Source organism: Carassius carassius, chromosome 17, assembly GCF_963082965.1.
Source record: "Carassius carassius chromosome 17, fCarCar2.1, whole genome shotgun sequence".
In the NCBI taxonomy this organism is placed as follows: domain Eukaryota; kingdom Metazoa; phylum Chordata; class Actinopteri; order Cypriniformes; family Cyprinidae; genus Carassius; species Carassius carassius.
Window position 1 is genome coordinate 16,272,969 of NC_081771.1, and position 27,959 is coordinate 16,300,927.

General features: G+C 38.2%; 1 protein-coding gene and 5 non-coding genes across 6 annotated transcripts; all 6 read left to right on the forward strand.

Moving 5' to 3' along the window:
* The first annotated feature begins 106 nt into the window (after positions 1-106).
* trnav-cac (transfer RNA valine (anticodon CAC)) lies at positions 107-178 on the forward strand. The gene has a single exon. It is a non-coding gene; the product is annotated as a tRNA-Val (tRNA).
* A 124-nt stretch (positions 179-302) lies between these two features.
* Positions 303-374, forward strand: trnaa-cgc (transfer RNA alanine (anticodon CGC)). The gene has a single exon. It is a non-coding gene; the product is annotated as a tRNA-Ala (tRNA).
* A 310-nt stretch (positions 375-684) lies between these two features.
* Positions 685-756, forward strand: trnaa-cgc (transfer RNA alanine (anticodon CGC)). Its single transcript has one exon. It is a non-coding gene; the product is annotated as a tRNA-Ala (tRNA).
* A 122-nt stretch (positions 757-878) lies between these two features.
* On the forward strand, positions 879-950 carry trnaa-ugc (transfer RNA alanine (anticodon UGC)). Its single transcript has one exon. It is a non-coding gene; the product is annotated as a tRNA-Ala (tRNA).
* A 124-nt stretch (positions 951-1,074) lies between these two features.
* Positions 1,075-1,146, forward strand: trnaa-cgc (transfer RNA alanine (anticodon CGC)). Its single transcript has one exon. It is a non-coding gene; the product is annotated as a tRNA-Ala (tRNA).
* Positions 1,147-4,301: 3,155 nt separating this feature from the next.
* Positions 4,302-27,530, forward strand: LOC132161217 (mitochondrial import receptor subunit TOM70-like). Its single transcript, XM_059571112.1, has 12 exons — positions 4,302-4,639; positions 14,913-15,086; positions 15,176-15,302; positions 15,499-15,608; positions 15,728-15,876; positions 17,305-17,512; positions 20,383-20,517; positions 21,423-21,530; positions 21,696-21,812; positions 21,924-22,021; positions 22,118-22,240; positions 26,710-27,530. Exons 1-12 carry the CDS (start codon positions 4,403-4,405, stop codon positions 26,861-26,863), a joined length of 1,740 nt encoding a protein of 579 aa, XP_059427095.1. The 5' UTR covers positions 4,302-4,402; the 3' UTR covers positions 26,864-27,530.
* Positions 27,531-27,959: the final 429 nt, after the last annotated feature.

Consider the following 27,959-nt stretch of genomic DNA (forward strand, 5'->3'; position numbering starts at 1 on the left):
TTTCATGTGAGTTTAAGCAAAATAATTTTGCTTCTTTGCTCTAGAGTTACACGACTGGATTGTTAGTGTTTGTTATACAAAGTAGCAGCAATGTTGTTCGAAATATGGGGATGTAGCTCAGTGGCAGAGCGCATGCTTCACATGTATGAGGTCCTGGGTTCAATCCCCAGCATCTCCAAGAACTGTTTAATTTCTTTCATGTGAGTTTAAGCAAAATAATTTTGCTTCTTTGCTCTAAAGTGTTACGCGACTGGATTGTTAGTTTTTGTTATAAAAAGAAGCAGCAATGTTATTTGAAATATGGGGATGTAGCTCAGTGGTGGAGCGCATGCTTCGCATGTATGAGGTCCTGGGTTCAGTCCCCAGCATCTCCAAGCACCGTTTGATGAAATTCATGTGAGCTTAAGCAAAATAATTTTGCTTCTTTGCTCTAGTGTTACACGACTGGACTGTTAGTGTTTGTTAAACAAAGAAGCAGCAATGTTGTTTGAAATATGGGGATGTAGCTCAGTGGTAGAATGCATGCTTTGCATGTATGAGGTCCTGTGTTCAATCCCCAGCATCTCCAAGAACTGTTTAATGACTTTCATGTGAGTTTAAGCAAAATAATTTTGCTCTAAAGTGTTACACGACTGGATTGTTAGTGTTTGTTATACAAAGAAGCAGCAACGTTGTTTGAAAAATGGGGATGTAGCTCAGTGGTGGAGCGCATGCTTCGCATGTATGAGGTCCTGGGTTCAGTCCCCAGCATCTCCAAGCACTGTTTGATGAAATTCATGTGAGCTTAAGCAAAATACTTTTGCTTCTTTGCTCTAGTGTTACACGACTGGATTGTTAGTGTTTGTTAAACAAAGAAGCAGCAATGTTGTTTGAAATATGGGGATGTAGCTCAGTGGTAGAGCGCATGCTTTGCATGTATGAGGTGCTGGGTTCAATCCCCAGCATCTCCAAGAACTGTTTAATGACTTTTATGTGAGATTAAGCAAAATAATTTTGCTTCTTTGCTCTAAAGTGTTACACGACTGGATTGTTAGTGTTTGTGAAACAAAGAAGCAGCAATGCTGTTCGAAATATGGGGATGTAGCTCAGTGGTAGAGCGCATGCTTCGCATGTATGAGGTCCTGGGTTCAATCCCCAGCATCTCCAAGAACTGTTTAATGACTTTCATGTGAGTTTAAGCAAAATAATTTTGCTTCTTTGCTCTAAAGTGTTACACGACATGTGCTGATAATCAAGCATTGCTTAATGTGCAATGAATATAAAAACGTAAAACATTTTTTTCATTTCTTAAATTATAAGGACATTCTAACTTTATTTATTAATTCTAACAGACTTCATTGAGTGAATGCTTTTGGATTCTCAGGACGGGTTTTTTGTTTGTTTGTTTTTTTCTTTTTTTTTTGCGAAGTCGGTGACTCCAAATGTCAGCTCTATCGTCTCTCAATCCGTCTCAAACGAGGGACAATGGAAGCAATCAAAAACAACAAAAGAACAATGATATACAAGTGCTATAAGAAGTATCTGTTAGCTTAAATGCAGTACACATAACAAAGGATTTTAAATAATATAATAAAGGGGGAAAAAACATATTGAGTAGAAAAAGAATAGAGCAAGCTAGTGTTAGAGGTCTTTTTTGCCTTTGTTAATTGTGTATAATAAATTAAAATTAAATCGATAGAATACAAAAAGATTAGAAAGCTAGTTTTTTTAAAAAGAATAGAATTAGAATAGTAAGTGTTAAAGTTAGAGGGTCAAATAAAGATGGGAGAGATGCGTTTTAAGCTGATTCTTGAAGATGGATAAGGATTGAGCACAGACAATCCAGTAAAGATTTACATATTGCTTAGCTTAACTCTCACTATATATTAAAATAGTTTATATCATATTTTTTTAAACATTATATATTTATTAGCCTACTTATTTATGAAATTGTATGAAAATACAGATGTTTAGATTATAATTCAGGTTAATTTTTTTTTTTTTTTTTTTTACAAAATATAGATTACATTACATTTTTTTAAATGTCTCAGTACATATAGCCTAGTGACTACAGAAAAAAAAGTTAACCATGCATTCATAAATTTGCAATAGGCAATTATTTCATTTTATTGAAATGTAGACATTTCTGAATATTTAAATGTTATATCTAAATATTCTTTTGGATGTAATATAGAAGTCACTTTAATTATAATATTCGGTCCCTACATGAAGAGAGAGTCAGTGGTCTGCTGCGTGAGGAAAGTGAGTCTCCGGCTGCGGAAAGTGAGTCGCCGGCTGGTGAGTCGCCGGCTGCGTGAGGGAAGTGAGTCGTTCGCTGCGTGAGTCGTTCACTGAGGAAAGTGAGTCGCCGGCTGCGTGAGGGAAGTGAGTCGTTCGCTGCGTGAGTCGTTCACTGAGGAAAGTGAGTCGTTTGCTGCGTGAGTCGTTCGCTGCGTGAGGAAAGTGATTCGCTGCGTGAGGAAAGCGATTCGTTCGCTGTGTGAGGAAAGTGAGTCGTTCGCAGGCGGCAAGGAAGCCGACCGGAAGTTGAAGTCGGCCGGGTGCTGCCATCTTGTAGCAGAACTTCACTTGTGTTAGCATCCCATTGACCTACCATTCATTTTGGCGTCACTTTGACAGCGAATAACTTCGCGTTTAAAGACTCCATTTGTCCATTATTTATTTCTAAAGATAAACGACAATGTATAAAGGGCTCCATTGCCTTCTATGTTACATTATGGCCCTGTAGAAACAGTTTTTGTAAAAATAGGGTAACGATTGCGTCATAACCACTCGACTCTCTGTCGCATTACCGTACAGACAGGAGGAGAAGCTCGCAGGCAATTAACTTAATATGGCGTACTGGCGTTACATTTTAAAATACTATACAAAATAATACTTACTCCTGCTCACTCACGCCAAAGAACTCCCCGCTCAAGCTTGCTGTCTCTGCAAGATTAACGATGGCAGTTTGCACGCAGAGCTACTAGAAAATGTACATCTGTCAGAGAGGTTGCTGACGTCATCAAGCTTAGTTTGAGTCTGCGCGTCAGAAACGGAAGTGCTAAAAATAGCTAAAACTGGGCTTCACTTGTCTCAATTGAGTTTCAATGGGGTCGCTGTGTCCATTTCTTTTACTGTCTATGGTCGTTCGCTGAGGAAAGTGAGTCGTTCGCTGCGCGAGGAAAGTGATTCGTTCGCTGAGGAAAGTGAGTCGTTTGCTGCGTGAGGTGAGTGTGTATACTGATGCACTGCCGGCCTATCAGTGGTAAACTCAATGGCTACTGGCAATTTTACTGTGAATTCCCGCGACAAGTCAGTAGCCTTATTTTTGGACCGGACCGCACGCCATAATCTGTATTGTTGGTTTGGGTGTTTCTCATCATCCTCTTGACCTTATCCCATAGTATTCTATGGGGTTCAGCTCAGGTGAGTTAGCTGGCCAATCAAGCACAGTAATATCATCCACAAATCAGTTCATAGTATTTTTGGCACTGTGGGCAGGTGCTAAGTCTTGCTGGAAAATGAAGTCAGCATCTCCATAAATCTTGTCAGTGGATGTAAACAAGAAGTACTCTAAAAGACAGCTTCATTGACTTTGGAATTAACACACAGTGGATCAACACCATCATATGACATGACACTCCAAATTATAAAAGACTTTACACTGTACTTCAAGCAACTTGTATTCTGTGCCTCTTCACTCTACCTCTGTGGAGGGGAGGAGGGTGACAATTATAGTCTTCTGGATAACTCTCAAGTTTTGTGCATTGAGCTAGAACAAGAAATGGTATTTAGTGTATGAATGGGTCATTTAATTAAATTTAAGATTAAATATTCTAATATTATGAGAATATTTATTTATTTGTATAAATAATTATATTTAAAAAAGGGGGGGGGGGGGGCATAATTGTAGATTTCAAGTTGTAATTACAATCTACTTGGAGATGCAGAGTAGGGGGTAAGCGCCCTGATTGACAATGGCCAATTTCCGAGAGAGAGAAATATAAAAGACTACAAATAGACTACAAAGTTCAAGGATGAAAAATAACATGGTTGAATGAAAACGAAAGAAAAAAAAATATTTAAATGTGTTGGAGAAAAATATAAATAAAATAAAATCCTGTTTTAATTATTATTTATTCTGTGGAACTATGATTTTAGTTCTTTAAAAGTACAATAAGCAGCCTACCACATTATGGTTAATCTAGACAGCACGGTCATATTTTAAATAAATGCTGAATACATAAATAAATATCCAAAATTCAGTTCATTGTGGATAACAAGCCGTAGTCCTCCAGTATCCCATGATACCACCTTCTGAGTGTTTAGCGTGGAGACCTCAGAGTAGTTTCTGTAAAGGAGGTGTTTCGTTGTTGCGTATGTGTCTGAGTTTGCGCGTTGGCTGGGTTCTGCTGCGTGAATGATGGCTGCGTCGAAGCCCGTAGAGCCTCAGTCCGGGAGTGGGCTCCCCCGTTGGCAGCTAGCTCTCCTGGTTGGGACTCCGATTGTCCTCGGTGTCGGAGCTGTCTACTTGTGGAACCGAAGTCGCGGCAAAGAAAATCAAGGGAAAAGAAATGGGGAGAGGAAAACCCCCGAAGGAAGCGCTAGCCCTGTCCAGGGCCAGCACGGTGCGACCAATCCAGAGCTGGAGAACATGGTAATGAGCCCAATTACAATACCAAACTGTCCTCGTTTTTAATACACATAATTTATATATTTGGACCTGTTATTGTGCCTGTAAATATTTTATTGACACTCCGACTTTACCTCATTCTCAGTCAAGGACACTGCTTGACAAACTAGCTCATGTTAGCGAAAGTGCATTAGCCAGTTAGCTTCCAAGCTTGTGCTTCTAAACCACACCTGTGATCAGACAGAGTCTGTGCAGTCTGATTGAATTGTACATTTCTCTTGGTTTTATAACCCTTTATAATGCAGGATATACTGTGATCTTATTCCTAATGGTTCAGATTTTTGATTTATCTTAAAAATTCTGGTGCTGTGTGTTCTTTACGAGGGCGAGGAGGCAGAGTGGGACAAAACCACATGTGACAGTTTCCTTGTAAACCAGGGGTGCCCAAATTCGGTCCTGGAGGGCCGGTGTCCTGCAGAGTTTAGCTCCAAATTCCCTCAACACACTTGCCTTTAAGTTTGTAGTATGCCTAGTAAAAGCTTGATTAGCTGGTTCAGGTTTAACTAAACTCTTCAGGACACGGGACCTCCAGGACCAAGTTTGAAACCCCTGTTGTAAACTATTAGTCATGTATCTGTTTAATTATTGCATGCATGTACTTCATATGTTGACAGCGTGGCCTATATTTTAGCTGTAAAAACTGCTGCACATGGACCCATGCATATGGGGTGAGAATTGTTGCTTTATTCCAAATAAATAGATTATGATCCACAAATAAATGTAACAAGATTCACAAAAATATATCAAATTCACAAATAAATGTACAGAGTTTCACAAAAAAATATAAAACTCACAAATAAATAAAATGAGATTTGCAAATAAAAATATATATATTTACAAATGTGTTTAATGTCACAAACACAACTCTACCTGGTATTTATTTGTGAACCGCTGTCTGTGCATTTGTAAATCACTGCACGCATTTGTGGATCGGTTCCTGTGCATTTGTGGATTTGAAACACTTCTAGCGTCGACGTGCAGATAAATCCACAAATAAGTGGACTCCACCCACCGTTTACTCAAGCCAATCAAATAACGGCCACATTGAGCTGACCAATCGTAGCACGTTATCGCTTCAACCAATCACGTTTTGGCTTACAGCCAAGGGAACTGCGGGAATAGACACCGAACTTGAGACCAACAACAGACAGTCAGGGCATTTCTCAATACCAAGTTCGCAGAGTCTGGACTTCCGTCCTTCCGAGTTTGGACATGCCAAGTTGGACTCAGAAGAACGAACTCTCGAGGACGGGAGGACGCGAGTCCAGTCATTCTACAAATGGAACGGCAGCGTACTTGATAGCTTCACTCAGCATGCATGTTTTACTTGAATTAACTTCTTTTTTATTTTCAATATATTAAATATATTAGTATTAAAAAACTAATATTTACCTACTCTGATTATTTTCACTTTATATTTATAATGAAATTGAATATAATATTAAACGACTGTCTCTTTTTTATTTTAAAAACTATTAAACATTAATATGTGGTTCAGGTAACATTAATACTGTGATTATATTTACGTCGTTCAAAATAAATAAAATATGTGGAAACAACTGCCTCTTTTCATTAAGAACAATCTAGCAATAAACCCACTCAGCTACAATTTAAATAATACGGTTGAAAAGTGTAAATCAATTGTAAATAAGTGTAAATCAAAATGGAACAGCTTAGGATTGCCATTGCAATTGCTATTTATCAAGATGCTGAAGAGGAGGCTGCCGAACGGAGGAGACGAATCCTTCAAAGAAAAGCCAGGATGCAGCGGAGGATGGCGAAGAGACGTGCCATATTAGCATGTCTCTCTAGCATTGTACGTTTTTCTAATTATTCTTTCTTCATAAACTGCCCATATACTTATGTGGACTTAGTTAGGTATATCCAAATGAAAAGTCATAATAAAAATTTATTATAATGTATCATATAGGCACCCTATCAACAGACTACAAAGTACTATCTCACAAAAAGTTATGTAAACTATTGCAGGGATGTAATGAGACAACATTAGATTTTTCAGTATACCAAATAAACTGACAAGTACAATAGGTTTGACAGTTGATAACATTTAAATTAACTAGCTTACACTTCACACACCTTTTATTTGTCTTTGTGGTGCTCAAATAAGTTTATAGTTTATCATCTTTATATAGCTAGGTGCACATCATATTACTGCATTAACACAAACAGGACAATTTAATATCTATAATAATCATATAGGCTACAACTTTTAGACTCTGGGATGAATGTTGTGCTAGAGCTTATCAATAAATGAATGAAACCGAAATAGAGTATAAAGAAATACTTCACGAAAAGAGCAAATGTTAGAGGGAGATTTAATTATGGCAGATTTTAGTAAATTTTAGACAAAATCCTTAAAACAACTGAGTATATAGCTTATATTAAATCCAAAAATATAATAAATACAATGCAACGACAGTACATATAGTAACAACTTTTTAAAAGCAATACATATAACAAATACATAATACAACAAAAGTAAAAACATTCTTAATATATTATCTATATATTTTAACAGGAACAAAGTCCCACTCGCAGGTATTCACAGATCAATGACCAGGTACCAATCCTGGTCAAGTTTTTTTCTGGAGAGGATTTAAAGCCAGCTTTCAGGCTCTCCAGGAACAGCATCAACATGCTGGTACAGATGCTGCCCCGTCAAAAAGCCCATGGATGGAGCCGTGAAATTGAAGTACTTGTTACGGTTTATTGGCTTGCCTGTTGAGCATCCTACAGGGTCACATCAGATGACTTCAGCATGCCACTTTCAACAGTTTGTAGGACTGTTCACAATGTTGTGGAGGAGATGATGACCATCCTCCACAAAATTATTCATTTTCCAAAAGCAGAGGAAATGGATGAGGTGGGGGGCCTTGCTGGCCATGAGGCATTCCGCTGTGCTGCTGGTGCCACATCAGGATTGTTCCTCCTGCAATGCCACAAAAAAGATGCTACATAAATAGAAAGATCTTCCCTTCCATCATTCTACAGGGCACCTGTGATGCTAAAGGCATATTTATAGATGTGTATATTGGCAATCCAGGCTCTGTACAGGATGCCCTTGTGCTGCGCAGATCACCAATGTACCAGCAGGCTTTGTATTCACCAGCTGGATACTATCTTTTGGGAGATGGGGGATACCCTTGCTTGCAGCATCCTATTGCAATCATGACCCCATACCGCCAGCCTGTCGCAAGTAAGAACACTTTTTTTATGTCAGACAGACAGACACACACACACGATAAACCAAATTTGTACTGTTATGAATTTGCAATACACTACACATTTTCTACACGATTTTTGATTAACAGGCCAAGTTGAAGCCCGATACAACAGGCATTATGCACAAGCACGGAACATCATCGAGCGCACTTTTGGGATGTTAAAAACTCACTGGCGTGCAATTTTCTTGCGGGCCCTAGAGATCAGGCCACTGTTCGCCCCAAAGGTGATTGGTGCCTGTTGTATCCTCCACAACATCTGTGTGATGGGAGGTGATCTCTTGGAGGAGGAGGAGGAGGAGGAAAGCCAAGGACAAGAAGGCCGCGAGGATGGTGAGAATGCAGCAGTGGGTGAGAGGGACCTATCAGGGAACCATCTCCGAGGACGTCTGGCTGCTCAGCTTTCTTCTCCCGTGGAACTGCCTGGGTGTCTAACTGAACAGTACTACATCTAGACAGTAAACCTTTCCAGATGTTGTCATGTTCATTAAAAGAGCAACATAAACAGTTGAAATAGCTATGACATTGATTAGAAAGATAGGTATGAATAAATGTGCAAGTAGATGGGTATAGATACATTTATACGTTTTCTTAATGTTGGTATGTTCTTCTTGAGATTTAACTGCATGATTGTAAATAATTGTATACCACTATAGACATTGGATATTACATTATTTTATATTATTTGTGTTTTTGTTGTAAATATAAAGAATACACTGTTGCTATAACAATGATTTGCCAGGGTTGAAATTGAAACATTCATTTTTTTATTTTTTATTCAAATAATCTATATAAAATCATTTATCATTAAATACAACATTAATTTAGAATTTATTAAGTTTTTCAAAAAGAGCCATATGTCTCTGCTCTGGCTGTTGCTGCCCTCTCTCTCTCCTCTACTCTCGCCAATGCTTCTCTCTCCCTCTCCTCTTCCCTCTCTGCCTGTTCTTTTAGAAACTAAAGAAGAGCCTGGCTGTCCCGTCGCCTCTTTCTTGACTGCTGGCTACTCCTGGCTTCCACAGAAGGGGCTGAACCTGGTGTGCTGACTGAGCCACCTGTAGTGGCAGTGGGTTTGATGCAACAACTCGAGTGCTGCCCCTGGAGTGCAGCATCCATTGCAGTGTACCACTGCCAGGTGGCAGCAGTCACACTACCGGCCTCTACCCCTTTTCCTGTGGGTGGGTCCCTAAGCTCCTGAAATAAAGCAAAATGCTGTCATGTTCTCACCTCACGTTGTTCCACACTTTTAGACATTTTTTATTTTTGCTCTACACAGAGGAAGATATTCTTAAGAATTTTTGTAACCTAACAGTTTGAGGCACCAAAAAATTACACATGTCAGTGGTGCCCCAGAACTCTTAGGTTACAAATATTCTTCCTTTGTGTAAAGCAAAAAAAAAAAAAAAAGAATAAATAAAGAGTGTATACAGGTGTGAAACAACTTAAAATTGTAGGTGAATGGCAGAATGTTCATTTTGGGGTGAACTATTCTTTTTACAGTCTCAGAGTAAACAATGTAAACGGAGTAAACTACATTTTACAAAATAAAATGTAAGGGCCAATGCATCTATGTTAGGTTTCAAATATGACCGGAAAGTCTTTACACACATCTTGGTAAGCCTCTTTCAGTAACAGAAAGTAGAGAAACAGGCAGATTACCTTGTATTTATCTTTTAGGTTATTCAATTTTTTCTTTGCCTGTTTGGCAGTTATGGCCAAACCAGAAGTGGAACAAAATGCCTATAGGCAAAACAAAACCATAAAGATTTACATGATTCCACTTCAATAACGTATTCATTTTTATGGATGAAGACTGTCCAAATCTAGCTCCAAACCTTCAGACATGCAGGGAATTATACAAGCACTCAAAATGAATACTCACTCCCATCAACTTTTGGAGGAATTGCGCCTCCCGGTGAAAAGCCTTTCGTTGGCCGCCCGCCACTCTATCAAGGCCCGAGTTTCCTCAGCAGTCCCTTGATAAAAAATAATGCTTAATTTAAGTTGATGAAAAATAATACAATTATAAAAGAATTTGTAAAAAAATTTTAAATAAAGACAAGCAAACTATTTGGTTAAAATGACAAGAGCACTCTAAAATAAGGTTTGCATTTGATATAAGTATCGTTAGGCAAACGTTAGTTAGGAAACTTTTCCCTCAGGCAAAACAATTGCCCATTAGATATACCCAAAGCAAAATATATCAAATGTTTATCCACTACAGAATCAACACAGGCAGCCCCATATTTTACAAAATGTTACAGGGCCTAGCTACTTTTTAGGAGGACTTGCCGAGGGTTAGGCTACTTTTCAACTCGTAACGAAATAGTCTGAGCAAATTTTCAACATTCTGGCATCAAAACTCTTAGAACTACGTTACATTTTGTGATAAAACAACAATAGTATTTCGAAATGTATAACTTACAGTTGTGAGTTTTCTCCTCCGCCATTGATGCTAACCTGGTTCGAGCTGAATTCTGGGTTATGGCCCGTATCAAGTCCGCACAAGTCACCTCTCCATGCATCCTCGGTAAAAGGAGCGGAGCAAGAACACATCCGGGGATTTGAACTGGACTTGGCTAGATGTGAACTTTGAAAAGGGAAACAGTACTTGGGCAGCGACTGATGACATTTCACAAGTCCACAAGTAACGTTACAGACAAGTACGCACAACATGGCCGATCAGGCAAGACGCCCCCCCCCCCTGGCTGTAAGCCAAAACGTGATTGGTTGAAGCGATAACGTGCTACGATTGGTCAGCTCAATGTGGCCGTTATTTGATTGGCTTGAGTAAACGGTGGGTGGAGTCCACTTATTTGTGGATTTATCTGCACGTCGACGCTAGAAGTGTTTCAAATCCACAAATGCACAGGAACCGATCCACAAATGCGTGCAGTGATTTACAAATGCACAGACAGCGGTTCACAAATAAATACCAGGTAGAGTTGTGTTTGTGACATTAAACACATTTGTAAATATATATATTTTTATTTGCAAATCTCATTTTATTTATTTGTGAGTTTTATATTTTTTTGTGAAACTCTGTACATTTATTTGTGAATTTGATATATTTTTGTGAATCTTGTTACATTTATTTGTGGATCATAATCTATTTATTTGGAATAAAGCAACAATCCTCACCCCATACATGCATGCTTGATACAGTATAGTTTCAGTCACACAGTCAGGGTCAAACTCTGCAATCCGTCCCCTCAGTCCATATTATGGTTCCAGTCATTGAAACCCTAGTGGTGTTCGACTTGATTCTTTTTGGTCAAACTACTAGTTTTTAAATCATTATGATTTAAAATTCTTATCTAGTAATATCAAATGAATGGAATGTAAGTAGTCAAAAAATGTGGGAACCTTTGGTCACATCTAATGCGTGCATTAATTATACATAGAAATGCATTAATTTGAAAAAATTAAAAAGTGCCTCCTGATTGAACCAGTGGTAATTGTTTAAGTTAAAGTTATGGAACAAATATGTGATAATCACATGCGCGGTAACAGTTATGTAACACCATACATGAATGTGATACCGTGGCTGCATTTAATTTGTTTGCTTGCTCTTCCAAACAAAATTAAGAATCAAAGCATGTACTTGAAGTCATGTTCAGATTTAAAGATCAGAGAATTACATTCTTTATAGTCTCAGAAGGATAGATTTTTTTCAGAATATGTCAGTTGTACAGCAAATTGTAGGTGTTCCTTTTTTATTGTTAATTTTTCTTTTCATGCATATGGGTTAAGGACAGTTGGCAGTATGCTTCCCTGTTTGCATTATTTTAAATATGCTGAAAAGGACACCTGAATAATGCCTGTAGTTATTGAGCTATTAATATGTCGACAAAATGGCAACACGGTATCTAGTTGGAGTTGCAGGAAATGTGTAGATGCTTCCATTAATAGATTTCACCAATTTGTGAATGTATATGCTACTTTTGTACTATCTGTGATATAATTGACTCTATTCCCAATAGGAAGATCACCTCTCTGTAAACTCTGAGGATTAGACAGACACACAGACGTGGGGTGGGGATTTGGCCAGTTCTAGACAGGGGGAGGAGTCTTAGGCAGAGATTTAGATTTTTATGCAGTTAACTATGAGGTTCCACTTGTGCCAAAATTATGTCGACATGCTGTCTGTCTATGCTATGTGTCGTCTCAACTTACTCCTGTCATCTGTCCTTGTCGTTTGACTGTAGTGTGTCGTCTTGCCTGTCAATGCAGCATGTGTCATGACTATGTGTTTTTTCTCATTCTGTCGTTAGTCTGTGTCGTTTCCCTCTGTCGTTACTATGTGTCATCTTCCATGTCTATGCTATGCGTCGTTGCTATGCGTTTTATTTATTTTTTTTATTTTTATATGGATTACATTTTAGGACATTCTCAGTCATTAAATGAAAAGGCGTCATGCCTCAGACTAAAAGGCTTCAGTCATCAGACAAAACGGCATAGCGACTCGGACTGAAAAGCTTCAGGTTTCAGGAAAAACGATGTCAGGTGTCAGGTCTCATACAATTAGGCATCAGACGAAACGGACTCAGACAAAAAGGCATCAGACGAAACAGACTCAGGTGGAGTATCAAGTTCTGGCTATATAAGCTGGTGTTTGCCACAGGAGAATATATATGTATATATATATATATATATATATATATATATATATATATATATATATATATATATATATATATATTAGGGCTGCACGATATTAGGAAAAAATGACATTGCGATATTTTATTTTTCTGCGATATATATTGCGATATTTTTTCTTAGAAAACAAACAAAATGGGGTGAGCACACTTACATTCTCATTTTAAATGATTTAAACATCGACACCACCGTGTCAATTGATTAATATGCGCGAGGGAGAGAGAGCAAGACAGCGCTTGTGTTGTTTGAAAACGGCTCGCTCTCTCTCGGTCTCTCTATCTCTCTCTCTCTCAATTCAATTCATATTGCTTTATTGGCATGACATACAAAGGTACATATTGCCAAAGCATTGTACATAGCAGAATAGAAACAAACAAAACAAAAATACATATATATTCATAAATAAAAAAAATTACATGCAAAATAAATCCATATACATTTCTATAAACATTGATGGTACTTCTAATGTACTATCTCTCTGTGTCTCTCTCGCGCACGCGCTCTCTCTCTCCCTGTCTCTCGCGCGCGCGCACGCTTTCTCTCTCTCTCTGTTTCTCTCGCGCGTGCTCTCTCTCTCTCTGTCTCTCTCGCGTGCTCTCTTCTCTCTCTGTCTCTCTCGCGCGCTCTCTCTCTCTCTGTCTCTCTCGCGCTCCCTCTCTCTCTGCCCTGTTAAACTTGCATGTGGTTTTCAGTCCTGTCAATTATAAACTTTCACTCTATGATGGTTAAGCTGTTCAATTAATCTGCGAATCACATTCGTCAAGGGCAGGGGAGTAACTGGCCCGTACAGTTAATGAATAACGGATCAACTACGACAGCCTACATCGCACATCCTGCGATGTGACTATCGTGGATTCGGACATCGCGATATCGATGCTTAAACGACACATCGTGCAGCCTTAATATATATATAAATTTATATATATATATAAATTAAAACCATGGTTCTTTTTCTTAAGGGTAATTTTACTACTTTGCCAAAATAAAAGCTCGCTGGTTGCAATATGGCTAACTAACTTTTTAAACGTGCATACATGACTCTTGAAATGCATGTTCTCTTCCCTATATAACTTAATTAGTGTACCATTTGAATAAAACTGTTAAAATATAATATATCAGACACTGCTTACCTCCTTTTGCCATCAATCAACCATTATATACCACTTCCTCTGAACGGCGTGCGTGTGACGTCACATGGGGCCGGGCAACACGATACTCCGCCTGAGCCCGTTTCGTTTGATGCCTAATTGTATGAGACCTGACACCTGACATCGTTTTTCCTGAGACCTGAAGCTTTTCAGTCCGCGTCACAATGCCGTTTTGTAAGATGACTGAAGCCTTTTAGTCTGATGCATGACGCATTTTCATTTAATGACTGAGGTCTGAGGGTGTCCTAAAATGTACACCGTAGTAATAGTAACGACAGAGGGAAACGACACATAGCATAGACATGGAAGACGACACATGGTAACGACATAGGGAAAGACACATAGTAACCACAGAGGGAAACGATGCATGGTAACGACAGAATGAAAAAACACATAGTTATGACACATGCAGCATTGACATGCAAGACGACACACTACAGTCAAACGACAAGGACAGATGACAGGAGTAAGTTGAGACGACACATAGCATAGACAGACAGCAGGTCGACATAATTTTGGCACAAATGGAACCTCATAGTTAAAAAGGTTTTGTTTTTGGATTGTGTATTGTCAGGTGAAGGTGAAATTATTTTAAGGTTTAATTTTCACTTCATCTAGGTCTATTTATTAAAGTTTTACAATCTCAACAGGAATGTCAGCATGGAAAAAAGATATAGTGTTTTCATTTGTAGATTAGGGAAAGACATGCATTAGGCGCACAAACAGAATCACCATGTGAAGCTTACTGTTGCAGAACCTGCTAATCAGTAGCTTCTTTTGAGATGAACATTGACTACGCTTACAACAAAGAACTTAGCAAATACAATTAAGTTAACTTTTTTCTGCTGGCCTGTTTGCTGATGTCCTGTCAGATTTGACAAATTCTTGTATGTAGACTGTCTTCTGACATTGTAGGATAATTGCTTTTTTTGTGTGTAGCTATAATATATAATATTCACATTTTCTAAATATTTGTGATCTAGTTTGTGTCTGAATTTTAATTTACGTCATTTGAAAAAGGAACTAGTTAATTTCTACTCAGGGTTTAATGAAACAGTTTAACAGAAGTGTATATATATATATATATATATATATATATATATATATATATATATATAAACGAAAGCATGCATTTTAGTCATTATACTTTTGTAGTTTTGATTAAAATAGTTGTGTCTGTCCATCCAGAGTCCCCTTGACAAAGCACAGTCTGCTAAGAATAAGGGAAACAAATACTTTAAGGCTGGCAAATATGAGTTGGCGATCCAGTGCTACACCAACGCTATCAGCCTATGTCCCAAAGAACAGAAAGGAGATCTGTCCACCTTCTACCAGAATAGAGCTGCAGCCTACGAGCAACAGGTTTGTCTCTGTCAGATGATCATTTGTAGTATCCCATACAAAATGTTACGTGTCTGAATGATTGTTTTTTGTTTATTTTTGTGTTGTAGCTGAAATGGACAGAAGTGATACAAGATTGCTCTCAGGCAGTTGAGCTGAATCCTTGCTATGTAAAAGCCCTTTTTAGGCGTGCCAAAGCACTGGAAAAACTGGGTAACAAGAAGGAGTGTTTAGAAGGTTAGCATTGTTGCTGGTTTTTGATTTGTGTTTTTGAAATTTGAAATTCACTCGAATTTTTGCTTTGTGTGGAAGATTTTTAAGTCATGCATTATGTGTTTCATCTCTAGCACCTCATGTTACTAAACAAATTGCTCTCACAATCACTGTTATCAGCTATCAAGTTGTCATGAATTGGCTTTTTTATTTTTTATAGATGTGACAGCAGTATGTATTCTTGAGGTTTTCCAGAACCAGCAGAGCATGCTGCTGGCAGACAAAGTTCTGAAACAGCTGGGAAAAGAGAAGGCCAAAGAAAAATACAAGGTGGGAATGTGATTGAAAGGTACAAACCTAAGACTGTAACAAACTGCATCATATATTTATAGCATCTCTCTTTGTTTTTTGCTTCTTCCTGTTTGCTTTCTCATGTTTGCTCTTCTCAGAACCGGGAGCCCCTTATGCCATCTCCTCAGTTCATCAAGTCCTACTTCAGCTCCTTTACTGATGACATAATTTCACAGCCTTTACAGAAGGGGGAAAAGAAAGATGAGGATAAAGACAAAGAGGGTGAGGCCTCGGAGGTTACAGGAAGGTGAGACCTGAGGGCATTATATTTTGCCCATTCACATTGAGATTTGTACACTTTTTAAATTCTAAATGTTCAGTTTTGCATTCTTATAATACGTGCTCACAAGATCTGGTGCCTCGTTTATAAAGCATGCATATGCACAGATTTGATTTTAGAATGTGCATGTGCTTAAATCCACCACAATGAGCATATTTGAAAAAACTGCCTTTGATTTGGGAAAGTGCATAGTGTCATGTCAGGGTCTGAGCAGACGGACACACTTTTTCTTGTCGCAGTACTGTAAGTTTTTGAAAATGTAAGCTGTTCTTGCAGCTTACTGTTCTAAATGAAAGATTTTGGACGATGACTAGTGATATTTTATATGTTAATGACATTAATTAATTAATTAAATGAGTCATAGTTCAGAGGTGCCTGGGGCAGAAGAGGGACGGGGGGGGGGGCAAGTTCAGGAGAGAGTTCAGCTTCCTGATGGATGAAGCTGTCCTTCAGTCTGCTGGTCCTGGCCTGGATGGCAGCAGACCGAAAAAGCTGTATGACGGGTGGGTGGGATCACCTGCGATGCAGAAGGCTTTGCGGGTGAGACGGGTCCCATAAATTTTCTGGAGGGAGGGGAGAGAGACACCAATGATCTTCTGAGCTGCTCTCACTATGCGTTGCAGAGTCTTCCGGTAGGGCGCGTTGCAGGCGCCATACCACACAGTGATGCAGCTCATCAGGATGCTCTTGATGGTGCGTCTGTAGAAGGTGTACATGATGGGGGTGTGGGGCTCTGGCTCTCCTCATTTTGCTAATGAGACCAACCACAGTCGTGTCATCCGCAAACTTGATGAAGAGTTTGGAGTTGTGTGACTGTGTGCAGTCGTGGGTCAGCAGAGTGAAGAGGAGGGGGCTCAGCAAACATCTTTGGGGGGGCCCCAGTGTTCAGTGTGATGATGCTGGATGTGTTGCTGCCGACCCGTACTGTCTGAGGTCTTCCAGTCAGAAAGTTCAACAGCCAGTTGCACAGCGAAGTGTTGAACCCCAGCTCGAGTTTTCTGTGCGAACGTTCAGTCTATGAATCGCACGCATGCATATTTGAGAGATTATCAGAAAATCATATTTAGGATGTTTTCTGTGCAACATTTTATAAATGAGGCCCCTGATCACAAGCTAGGCAATGTACCATCACAACCCCAGTGTAAAGACATTTGCCTTCACTTTCCAAAAATAATCTACCAGCTCCCCTTGTTTAGCGGAGATGAATGAATAACCATAACCATAATTCAAGAAAAAGGATTTTTATTGCTGCTGCTGTTTAATTGTTTTTCTTTTGCATTTGAATCAAAATCATTTCCTACATTTTGAATGTTTGTTTATATATATATATATATATATATATATATATATATATTACTGTTAATTAACTATAGTATTGAACTACTGTGTCCTCAGCTCAGGCTTCCTAAAGGCTAAGCAGTATATGGAGGAGGAGAACTACGATAAGATCATCAGTGAGTGCACAAAGGAGATCGAGTCTGGAGGCAGATACACAGCCGAAGCTCTTCTACTGAGAGCCACCTTCTACCTACTGATAGGCAACGCTACAGCTGCACAGCCTGATCTTGACCGTGTCATCAACATGGATAATGCCAATGTCAAGGTAATAGGATTTGGATCATAAGAAGCCTTCTCTTTCTGCCATCATCTTCCAAATTAAGTGTCTTATTGATACTATCTCACCATATAGATTTTTACTTGATAAAAGTGTCATCATGATATCAGTGATGTAGCGACGCAATGATGCATTTACTAGGGATGCACCGGATGTATGTCAGTCGAAATTATTCGGCCGAAAATGGCAAAAAGATGAATAAATTATACCGATCAATGATGTGACAGGATCAAATAGAGATGCGCACTAATGCAGCAAACATGACTGTAGTGTGGAAGCATTGGAAACTGTCAGAGAAAAACACAAAGATCATTACAAGCGCCGGCAGCGAGAGACTGTTTAGTACTGCATCTCATGTCTCCAATGAGCTGGGGAAGAGGTGGTTGTTGCTGGTTACTGTATGATGATTAAAATCATGAAATGGTCTTAAACAATTAAATACACTGCAGAATGTTATGTTTTCTAATACATGCATTGATTTCATGTGTTCAAACAGCTCTGCACAAGCTCGCGGGTGCTGTCTCGTAGCCAGGGTTTAAAGTCCAAACCGCGAGTGGAATGTGCGCTAAAACTGTGTTACTTGTCAGTTGCTCAGTAACATATTTATGAATTTTTACAAGGCATGTGATTTGTGCATCTTCCCAAAATAGTAATGAGAATACCGTATTTTTCGGACTATGAGTCACACCTGAGTATAAGTCGCATCAGTCCAAAAATACGTCATGATGAGGAAAAAAACATATATAAGTCGCACTGGACTATAAGTCGCATTTATTTAGAACCAAGAGAAAACATTACCGTCTACAGCCGCGAGAGGGCGCTCTATGCTGCACAGTGTAGGATATAGGTGCACTGAGCACAGTGAACAGCATAGAGCGCCCTCTCTCGGCTGGAGACGGTAATGTTTTCTCTTGGTTCATTTCTCTCTGTTCATGTCAAATAATAATTTTGATAAATAAGTCGCACCTGACTATAAGTCGCAGGACCAGCCAAACTATGAAAAAAAGGGCGACTTATAGTCTGGAAAATACGGTAATTTATAAATCTGCTGCTATCAACAAAAAGAAGCATTGAGGACTTCCTGCAGGTTTTTGTCTAAATAAGCTCCATCAGCGTTCATAGATGTTAGTATTGTAATTTTACTGTTGTTCTGTTAAATAAAATTAAAGACAATAATAGTGTGAATAATTACAACAGCTCTTTTTAATACATTTATTTTAACATTCACACATATTGTTCAAATTGGGATCTGTAATATTTTATAAGGTTTTAAAGAACTCCCTTCTGCTCCGCATGTCTGCATTTATTTGCATGCCTGATTAATTCAAAATGGCCACAAAATATAATTTATTGTCTTATTTATTTTAAGTTAAATTGTGCCGCTTTGGTGTAAAGTCTGCTAGAATGTAAAAAAAATGTTCAGTGTTAAATAAGTATTTTTAATGTTTAAAAATAATAATTTGTTCCATGTAGTTTCCATTTAATTAATTTAACATTTAATATTGGAGGCATCTAAGTTATTTGACATATTTGAATATTTTTTTTAAATAAAAAAAGTAATGCAATAGTGACTTTACCGGGTAATGTTTACTTATAATGATGTAACTTAGTTACAAACTCGTTTAATATTTGTGAGAAGAAACTATAACTAATTACTTTTTTAAAGCCCAAAGCTGGTCACTACTATTGCACTATAATGTTTCTTCTACCACTTTATCATGATAGATTATCACTTCGAATTAGGTAGTCAGTCATCATTGACAGTAGCTCATTGGCGAAGGATGGAAAATGCCCTTCATTGTGTTTGCACTAATAAATGCTGCTGCCATCCAGCTGCAGTCATCAATAAAACATAGTTTTGTTTATTTATTTATTTATTTCTAGATCGTCATAAATAGGGATATGTCGGTATCAAATTTTCATGTTGCGATTTAATTGTGCTAAACCAGGGGTGCCCAACCCTGCTCCTTGCGATCGACTGTCCTGCAAAGTTTGGCTCCAACCCTAATTAAACACATCTGCCTTCAATTTTTAAGTGAGCCTGAAGACCTTAATTAGTTGCTTCAGGTGTGTTTGATTAGGATCGGAGCTAAACTTTGCAGGACAGTCGATCGCCAGGAGCAGGGTTGGGCACCCCTGCGCTAAACGGTATTATCTCGGTATTGGAATTTAGTTTAAAAAAAGTCATAATACAGTATAACAGGTTAAATAACTTTATTCTTATAACAAAAATAACTGAACATTTAAATACAATAAAGCAATACAAAAAATATATAAAGTTAAAAGTTTTACACAGATTAAAGTGCAAAAGAACTGTAAAGACCAATAGGTATCGCTTTACAATGAGAAAATAGTTCAATTTGCTACAGAAGTTATTAATCTTTGTTGATTAATAGTGCAGCTACTTTATTTATGGGGTTTCCAGGGTAAGGGCTGCATTTTCTGCATTTAGCGCCATCTGCTGTCAGAGAGTGAATGTGCTTTCATTCAACACGTCTCTCACGTGTTCCCCATGTGCTTCTCATGCGTGCTTGTTTATATCAGAGCGCACATGCATCTTTCAAGCAACATACAGCGGTGTTGTGCATTTTGACCAGTTGATTGGAATAGTATTCTTAAAATGCATTCCCAATTCAGATTAATAATTTGTAATATATAATTATTCACAGTATTTAGAAGTGCCCACGATAACAATATCGTGCATATTAATTACCATGATATATCGTATTGCCGAATAGTGGCACATGTCTAATCATAAATATCACTGCAAATATTCTTGAAATATTGTGATATAATTTTGAGGCTGTATCACCCAGCCCTAACTGTCGGTGTTAAAGCATCTTTCTGATGGGTTTCAGTTACGTGCTAATGCACTCATTAAACGTGGAAGCATGTACATGCAGCAGCAGCAGCCCCAGCTCTCCACGCAAGACTTCAACATGGCTGCAGAGATCGACCCCCGTAATGCAGATGTCTACCACCACAGGGGACAGGTATGATGACTTTGTAGGAGTTTTCGTCTAAAGAAATTCTTAAAGCCCTTATGTGTATAATGTTCTTGATATTAATGTTTCAGCCATAACCTTCATTTACAGTTTTTGAAGAGTAAGGTGCCGTTGTAATAGCAACTTAAATCCCTGTTGAGTTCATGACCCTGCTGAGTTAATGACCTTGTCACCTCAAATACATTTTCTGGCCTGCTTAATATTCTTAGTAGAGACGACTGTTGTGAGCTGCTTGCATTGAAGAACCGACTACCCAAATTCCTACGTGTATCTAATCCATGCTAACTGTTTGACAAGTTGTTTTATTTATATTCTATTAAACTTAAGAAGAATACATTTCTGAGGCAAAAATATTTGTATTTGTTGTTGTTATTATTATTATTATTATTTAATGATAAATCTTTGTATCACTCGTTTAGTCTGTCAACTCTTTTCCTTTTTTAAGGGGCAAACAAACTGTTTTTTTGTTTGTTCCAGTGACTTTCATTTACACACGTTCATGTGGATTTTGTTGAATTCCAAAGTTTGGTGAACTCTAACCTGCATATTTTGTATCACATGAATAGTTTTGACCAATAGAAGATTTTTATAGAAATATACCATTAGAAGAGTTGTCCCACTGTGACTTCTTAGCTGAATTAAAAGAAGGCAAACTTTAAAGCTGCAAGTTTACAGCATTACACTAAAAGTGGAGTGGAATCTGTCTTTTTACACATGCTTGATGTTTGTACAAAATAGCAGCTACGTGGAATTTATGGTGCTCATTTTCATTTACTATCGTTCTTAATTACAATTTGCTTAGCTGCTCTGCAACATTCCCTAACAACTGGTAATTAACAACATCAGACTTGTGGAATGTCTTGGCATCCTATTGGTAATATTTAATTTCTCAGTTGAAGATTCTGCTGGATCAGGTAGAGGAGGCTGTGGGAGATTTTGATGAGTGTATAAAGCTTCGACCAGACTCTGCACTTGCCCAGGCCCAGAAGTGTTTTGCGTTGGTAAGTACCATGCTGGTACTGTTCTTGAAGCTGTCTGAATGAGATGATTCCTCTGCTTAATGTATGTGGTCTACTATTGACTTTCAACTAGAAAAACCTGATATGAGAAATTCTACATTTTATTCTTTGTAAAAATTGTTATTGGCGTTTTTTTTCTTCTCATAGTACCGGCAGGCCTACACTGGAAACAACTCATCCCAGGTTCAGAAAGCCATGGATGGTTTTGAGGATGTCATTAGGAGGTTTCCAAAGTGTGCTGAGGGATATGCTCTGTATGCACAGGTATTGCTCACCTTGATTGCATGAAACCATTTATAAAATTATGCTTTATCATTGTTTACCTCTTTATCATTCTTTACTTAACTATAATGTAATGTCTTTTTTTGGTGATAGGCACTAACAGACCAGCAACAGTTTGGTAAAGCAGATGAAATGTATGACAAATGTATTGAACTAGAGCCAGACAATGCCACAACATATGTCCACAAAGGGTTAGTTTTCTTTTTTGTATGTGTGTACTTAACTGAACTTGAATGGATTAACAAGATTATTTAAGAAAATACTAATCAGTTGTGTTTCTTTTGCAGTCTGTTGCAGCTTCAGTGGAAACAGGATCTGGAAATGGGCCTTGAACTCATTAGCAAAGCCATTGAAATTGACAATAAATGTGACTTTGCTTATGAAACCATGGGAACCATTGAAGTCCAAAGGTTTGTGATGTTACATGGTTTCCCACTTTTTCTATCCCTAATTTGTAAATCGTTCATTATATTGAAACTTTTTTATGTGGCTATTACAACCTTATAATTTTAGCTTTGGCGACCCTCTACATTGCGAGTAAATCACTCGCATATGTGACTAAATCTTCCTTCTGGCTACTAAATGATGTCTAATATTACCCAATTGCTAATAAATTCTATGATTTTACTTGCCAGTGTGTTAGTTGGAGGCTTAAGTATAAGTTTAGCACAGATATATTTTCACTCGCGAACACTCAGCTGATTCTCAGACGATCTGTGCTTTTTTTTTTGAGTGGATGCGAAGTGCACCTGTATTTAATGTACCGTTAACTCTAGTGTTAAGGTGCACAAATCGCCGTCGCTTTCTCTAACATACATACACAGGGCTTAAAGTATTCCGGCACCGTGCCGGATCTCCGGCGTGTGGCCGTGAGGAAAAAATATATATATAATATTTGAGAGCCTGCGCATGCAGTTTAATATTTTCGAGCCAATTTATTTCTTATACCAATCATATAAGAGGAACGCAGCTTTAACTAACGTTACAAGCCTATCAGAAGCAGAGAAGGGCGTGTCCTTGCAACACAGGATGATTGACGCTCATACGTAAATGTCACGTTAGCGTTGTCGGAGAAAACAAAAATGGAGCGTAAGTTTATGAAGCCTTGGGATGATGTCCTAGACTTCTAGCAATAGATAAAGGACTCAAAAATAAATGGCGCTTTTTGGCAGTTGGTGCAAGAAACTGAGAGAGCCCGGGGCTTGTTTCTGCATGATTTGCTCGAGGAAGCTACTGTATGCCAACAGCGGTAAGAAAGTGCTTGCTCGTTATGATTTACGTCGCGTGCAAGGCAACCCGTAACCCGTGTTTTTCCAACCTTAAACCTCTGAAAGTGCACTGGAACGGCAGTCAAACCCGTGACTTCCCACCCGTGAACTCGTACTAGATCGATGTACTCCGAGTTCTGACGTCACACAGCACGCGAAACAACAGCGCCTACGGATAATACTGCCTACGGATGCAGTGTTTATGCAAGTGGTACACGTTGAAAAATAGATTTTAAGGACAATGTAACGTTGCAATAAAATTAATAATCTAGCAAAATTTCTTTGCGCTCAGAAAGTTTGCGAGCTAAAACCTGCCTGGAACGCAGCACCAGACTCCGGTCATAGAGCCGCTGCCCGTGCACTCAAACTTACCACGACGTTGCCGGGAGTAGAGACCTGCGCTCCCGCAAAAATATGTTATTTTCTCCCACTCCCGGCCGCAAACAATCAAGTTTCGTCCCACTCCCGCCCGCAAAATCCCGCGGGTAAACGTATAGTGGTTTTTCTTTTTTTTTTTTTTAATACATTGCATATTCTGCCTGCTACTCTTATTTTTTCACTTGCTCCCCTGTTGAATATAAATTAAAAAAGAAACGGAAAATAAACAAATGTTTCGTTTTATTTGCATTTAATTAAAAGTATGAACATGAACAAGGCACTTAGAACATATAAATACAGTAAAAAAAAGTAAGAAATGTAAATAAAAAATATATACCTTTAATAATTAGGCTATATAGCCTAATAAATTATATAATAATAATAAACCTGGGTTTATTTCAGTTTCAAAGGAAAAGTAGCTTATGGGGCCTGAGCAATTCATTCAAACATTTAACAAAAAATATCCTTATTCCTCAATAACAAAATAGACCAATTTTAAATGTTAAGCTAAATAAAGGTGGGCCCAGAGAAAATCAGGTGGGCACAGCCTAAAATGCATCTGTTATCAAAATAGGCCAACACAACTACAGTACACCTGCTTCTTGAATACACCACAGTTTAATGAGAGCACAAGCATGTATCATGTCATCATAAGCAGTGTTAAGAACATAACGATAAGCATTTCCACTGTGCGCGGCCACACCACACACACACACACGCGCATCTGACAGATGCAAAAAACACCATCATTAAATCAGCAGGACAGTAGTGGACATTGTGTAAAAACAATGCTTGGTCTGGCTCAGCGGCCACATAAACCACGTTATATAACAACATTAACTAGGCAACTAGTGTACATAGTAAACGTAGATTGGCTTACTTTTGATGCACTTATAACAGGAGACGATGGGGCTTTGAGTTGAACACTGCAATGACTTCGTTATAGTCCAAGGATTCAGTCAATTCTCTCTCAAATGAGAGAAGGGACAAAGAGTTCAGTCTATGTGTCAACATTGTTGCTCTGATACTAGTTTTTATCCGATTTACAGTGGAAAAGAAACTTTAATAAGTTGCTCTGTTTCATTTTTCATACTTAGCTAAACTTCAGTGTCCCTCTGTGAAATGTGCACCACGTCGTTGTGAAGGGGGGATGGGCTGTTCGCAATCTGATGCGGGCATTTCATAATCACCATGACAACCAAACAAGAATCAAGAAACATTAAGATTTATTTTTATAGGTCAAGTATTGTGATAATTGCAACATAATTTACTCCTTCTGTTGCGATTATCACAATACTTGACCTATAAAAATAAATCTTAATGTTTCTTGATTCTTGTTTGGTTGTCATGGTGATGATGAAATGCCCGCATAGCGCATTTTGCAGTCAGATTGCGAACAGCCCATCCCCTCTTCACAACGACGAGCACATTTCACAGAGGGACACTGAAGTTTAGCTAAGTATGTTAAACTAAAATGAAACAGAGCAACTTACTAATGTTCGTGTCAAAAATACATTATTGTTGAATATTGTTAGGCTACATTGTGAGGCCAATCACTGGATGGGCCTGACTGACAGGTGGGTGGGCCCAGGCCCACCCGTAGCTACGCGAGTGCTCTCCGATGGTGCGCTAGCTGGAATACAAAGTACATGGCGTGTTTGCTTAATCTCGGAAATTCGTCTTTTCCACCACTGGAGGACATCATCCGGTCTGTGTGCTTCTAATCCATCCAATTTGACATTTAAATATATCGCTATTTATGAATCGAATTACGCGTCGCTGTCTATGGTATCATCCGCATCCTCCCATTCCGCAAAGTCTATTTTATTTTATTATATATAAAGGTCTAGATATTTACACTTTGCGGGAGTCCCGCAAATAATTTTATTTTCCCGCAACCCGGACACAATAATATCTTGCCGCCCGCGTCCGCATTCACCCATCAAATATTGTCCTGCGCCGCACTCGGTGGCGCTGGGTTCCGCGGTACTCCTGCGGGAGTGCAGGTCTCTAGCCTGGAGCAACTATTAGCTGACACACCGTTGTCTATGACTGACCATGTCTGCAATTAAAAAATACGTGTGTGCACATTTATAGCAGAAAATGATTTGTCATTCAGAATTTCACAGCCACTGGTCACCCTGTGTAGAAAACTGGCAGAAGACAAAAAAAGCGTTCACTAGACTGATGGTTTCAAATCAACATGCGAGTTACATCCCAGAAAAAAAAGTGATAATAGCCTTGATTTCACTTCTAATCTTCAGTTTAGCAGTTTAGTTCTTTAATCACGTTGAGCACTTAATTATTTAAGCACTTTAAGCACTTGTTATTGTTTAGGAAAAAACACTTTATTTGACATTGTGCTTTTAAATAAATGGTGCCAAACATAATCATTGAAGAGATTCATGTCTATCTCAGTCTGTTTACCATTTTTTAAGCACTTTAAGCTCTTTTTACTGTATTTTTGTTACTATCGTCAATATTTGAATTAAGTCTGTCTGTGGAGTTTCTCTCCAAACAACCCCCCCCCCCCCCCCCAGGCTCAGGATTTTTTTCCACTTTAACCCCTGCATACAGAGACAGAGAGAGAGAGAGAATTGACGCGCTACATTTAAACAATATTCTTTGTTGGATTTTCCTGTCAAAATAACAACATTCCTATGGAAGTCTTCAGCTTTCAAGAACTACTTGGGTTTTCTGGTAGTGGGTGGAGTTAATGCGCAAACGGCAATCTCATTGGCTGGCGCTCACCTATTATCGTCCCTGTTTTGATTTCAGCAAATCAGTTCGAGCAAATGCTCATAACCTGTATAATATTCATGAATCCAGCAGCTCATTAATCCTTAGTGTTTTTTATAGTTCTTATTAGTAGAAATCGTATTATTATCATCTTATCAGTATTTTAGTAGGTTTGTTGTTGTTTTTCTTTTCTTTTTTTTACCTTTTTTTTTACAGAAACACTGAATGACCAAAAAAGCACCAGTCCAGATAAAATGTTCAGTTAAAATGACTAATAAGCATTCAAACATGGTTATTAAGTTTACTTCTAATTACTAAAGTTCTATTCTTAAATAATACTTGATTATTATAAAGCTTGACTGACTGGCGAGTAAACTAAAATATTTACTAGCCAATGGCGATTCAATTGCCAAGGTGTCCGTAGAGGGTTGTTCGGACAAAAAAATAATATATATATATAATTTTTAAACAACCATTTTACATTTTTTCCACAGAGGCAATCTGGACAAGGCTATAGACATGTTCAACAAGGCCATCAACTTGGCCAAGTCAGAGATGGAGATGGCCCATCTCTACTCCCTGTGTGATGCTGCTTATGCCCAAACAGAGGTGGCCAAGAAGTATGGGCTCAAGCCTCCCACGCTGTAACTCTTGGCTCCTTTTGCCACTCTCTGCTGCCGGGCCACAGGACACATCCCATAACCCATTGTTTTTTTTTTTTTACTTCATTATAAAGATGATCATTATCAATGAAAAGGAAGGCCGGACAGTTTCTGCTACTAAATGTTTACACCAGTTTTTATTTGAGTACTGGAAGGTGGCACAGAAAATGGTGGAGGAGAACCAAAAAGAAACAAGATAAAGAAAAAACAAGTGCAAAAGACTGATGGCTGCTTTGTTTGATATCAGATCATCAGTGGCATAGTTCACATCCTCCCTCATTGAGTATGGCTTAGGCTATCTTGCAACAGTACGCATTTGTTCATGTTCAGCCTCCCCTGCCAACTGGTGACACGAATGTGAATCTTTTTGCTTATATAATCTTAATTTAATTGTCAATTATGGACATTGGGGTCCTTAATCACCAATAAAACATTACTTTTTACTTTCTTATTTACTGTCTTTCCATCCAAGACACCAGATTGAGTAAGTTTATACCATTATACCAGTGTATACCATCAGCAGGACTGCATTAAGTCATGGTTTGAAGCTGTAATATGCACAAGTTTTGTCCTTTCACTGTCACATCCTAGCAACCTTATTTACGGTCTTTGTTGTATGGGAAGTGAAGGATTAAAGTTTTAGTTGAGATGTATTTGTGTTATAAATCTGTTCTTGATGTGTCACTGCCGTGATGACAATGTGTTTTTAAGAATGGGAATATATTGAGGTTTGATGTAAATTTAGCCATACAGATATTCATTTTTGTGTTTTTTTTTATTTTATTTTATTTTGAGTTTTGGGTTTTCTTTCTTTTTTTTTAACATGTGCTGCATTTTATAATGCATGTCAATACAAATTATAATATCCTATAGAGCATATAAAAATAAGTAGTATAACTAATTCAATGCCCTTTTAGCCCTATACAAGAATTTTGCTGTGAAATCACCTTGCCTATCTCTTCAAACTGAGGCACTAAACTGTTAAATGTTAAAAACGTAGCTGTGAGAAACAATGTTTCATTTTTGTGCAAGAACATGAATGAATGTAGAAAAAATATGAATCACCAAAATTGCATTCCTCT

What these genes read in the sequence shown, in the direction of transcription:
- LOC132161217 (XM_059571112.1), top strand. Translation starts at nt 4,403, where the DNA reads ATGATGGCTGCGTCGAAGCCCGTAGAGCCTCAGTCCGGGAGTGGGCTC. An exon ending in ATCCAGAGCTGGAGAACATG is followed by an intron (nt 4,640 to 14,912) that starts GTAATGAGCCCA and finishes CTGTCCATCCAG; the next exon opens with AGTCCCCTTGACAAAGCACA. An exon ending in GATATGCTCTGTATGCACAG is followed by an intron (nt 21,813 to 21,923) that starts GTATTGCTCACC and finishes TTTTGGTGATAG; the next exon opens with GCACTAACAGACCAGCAACA.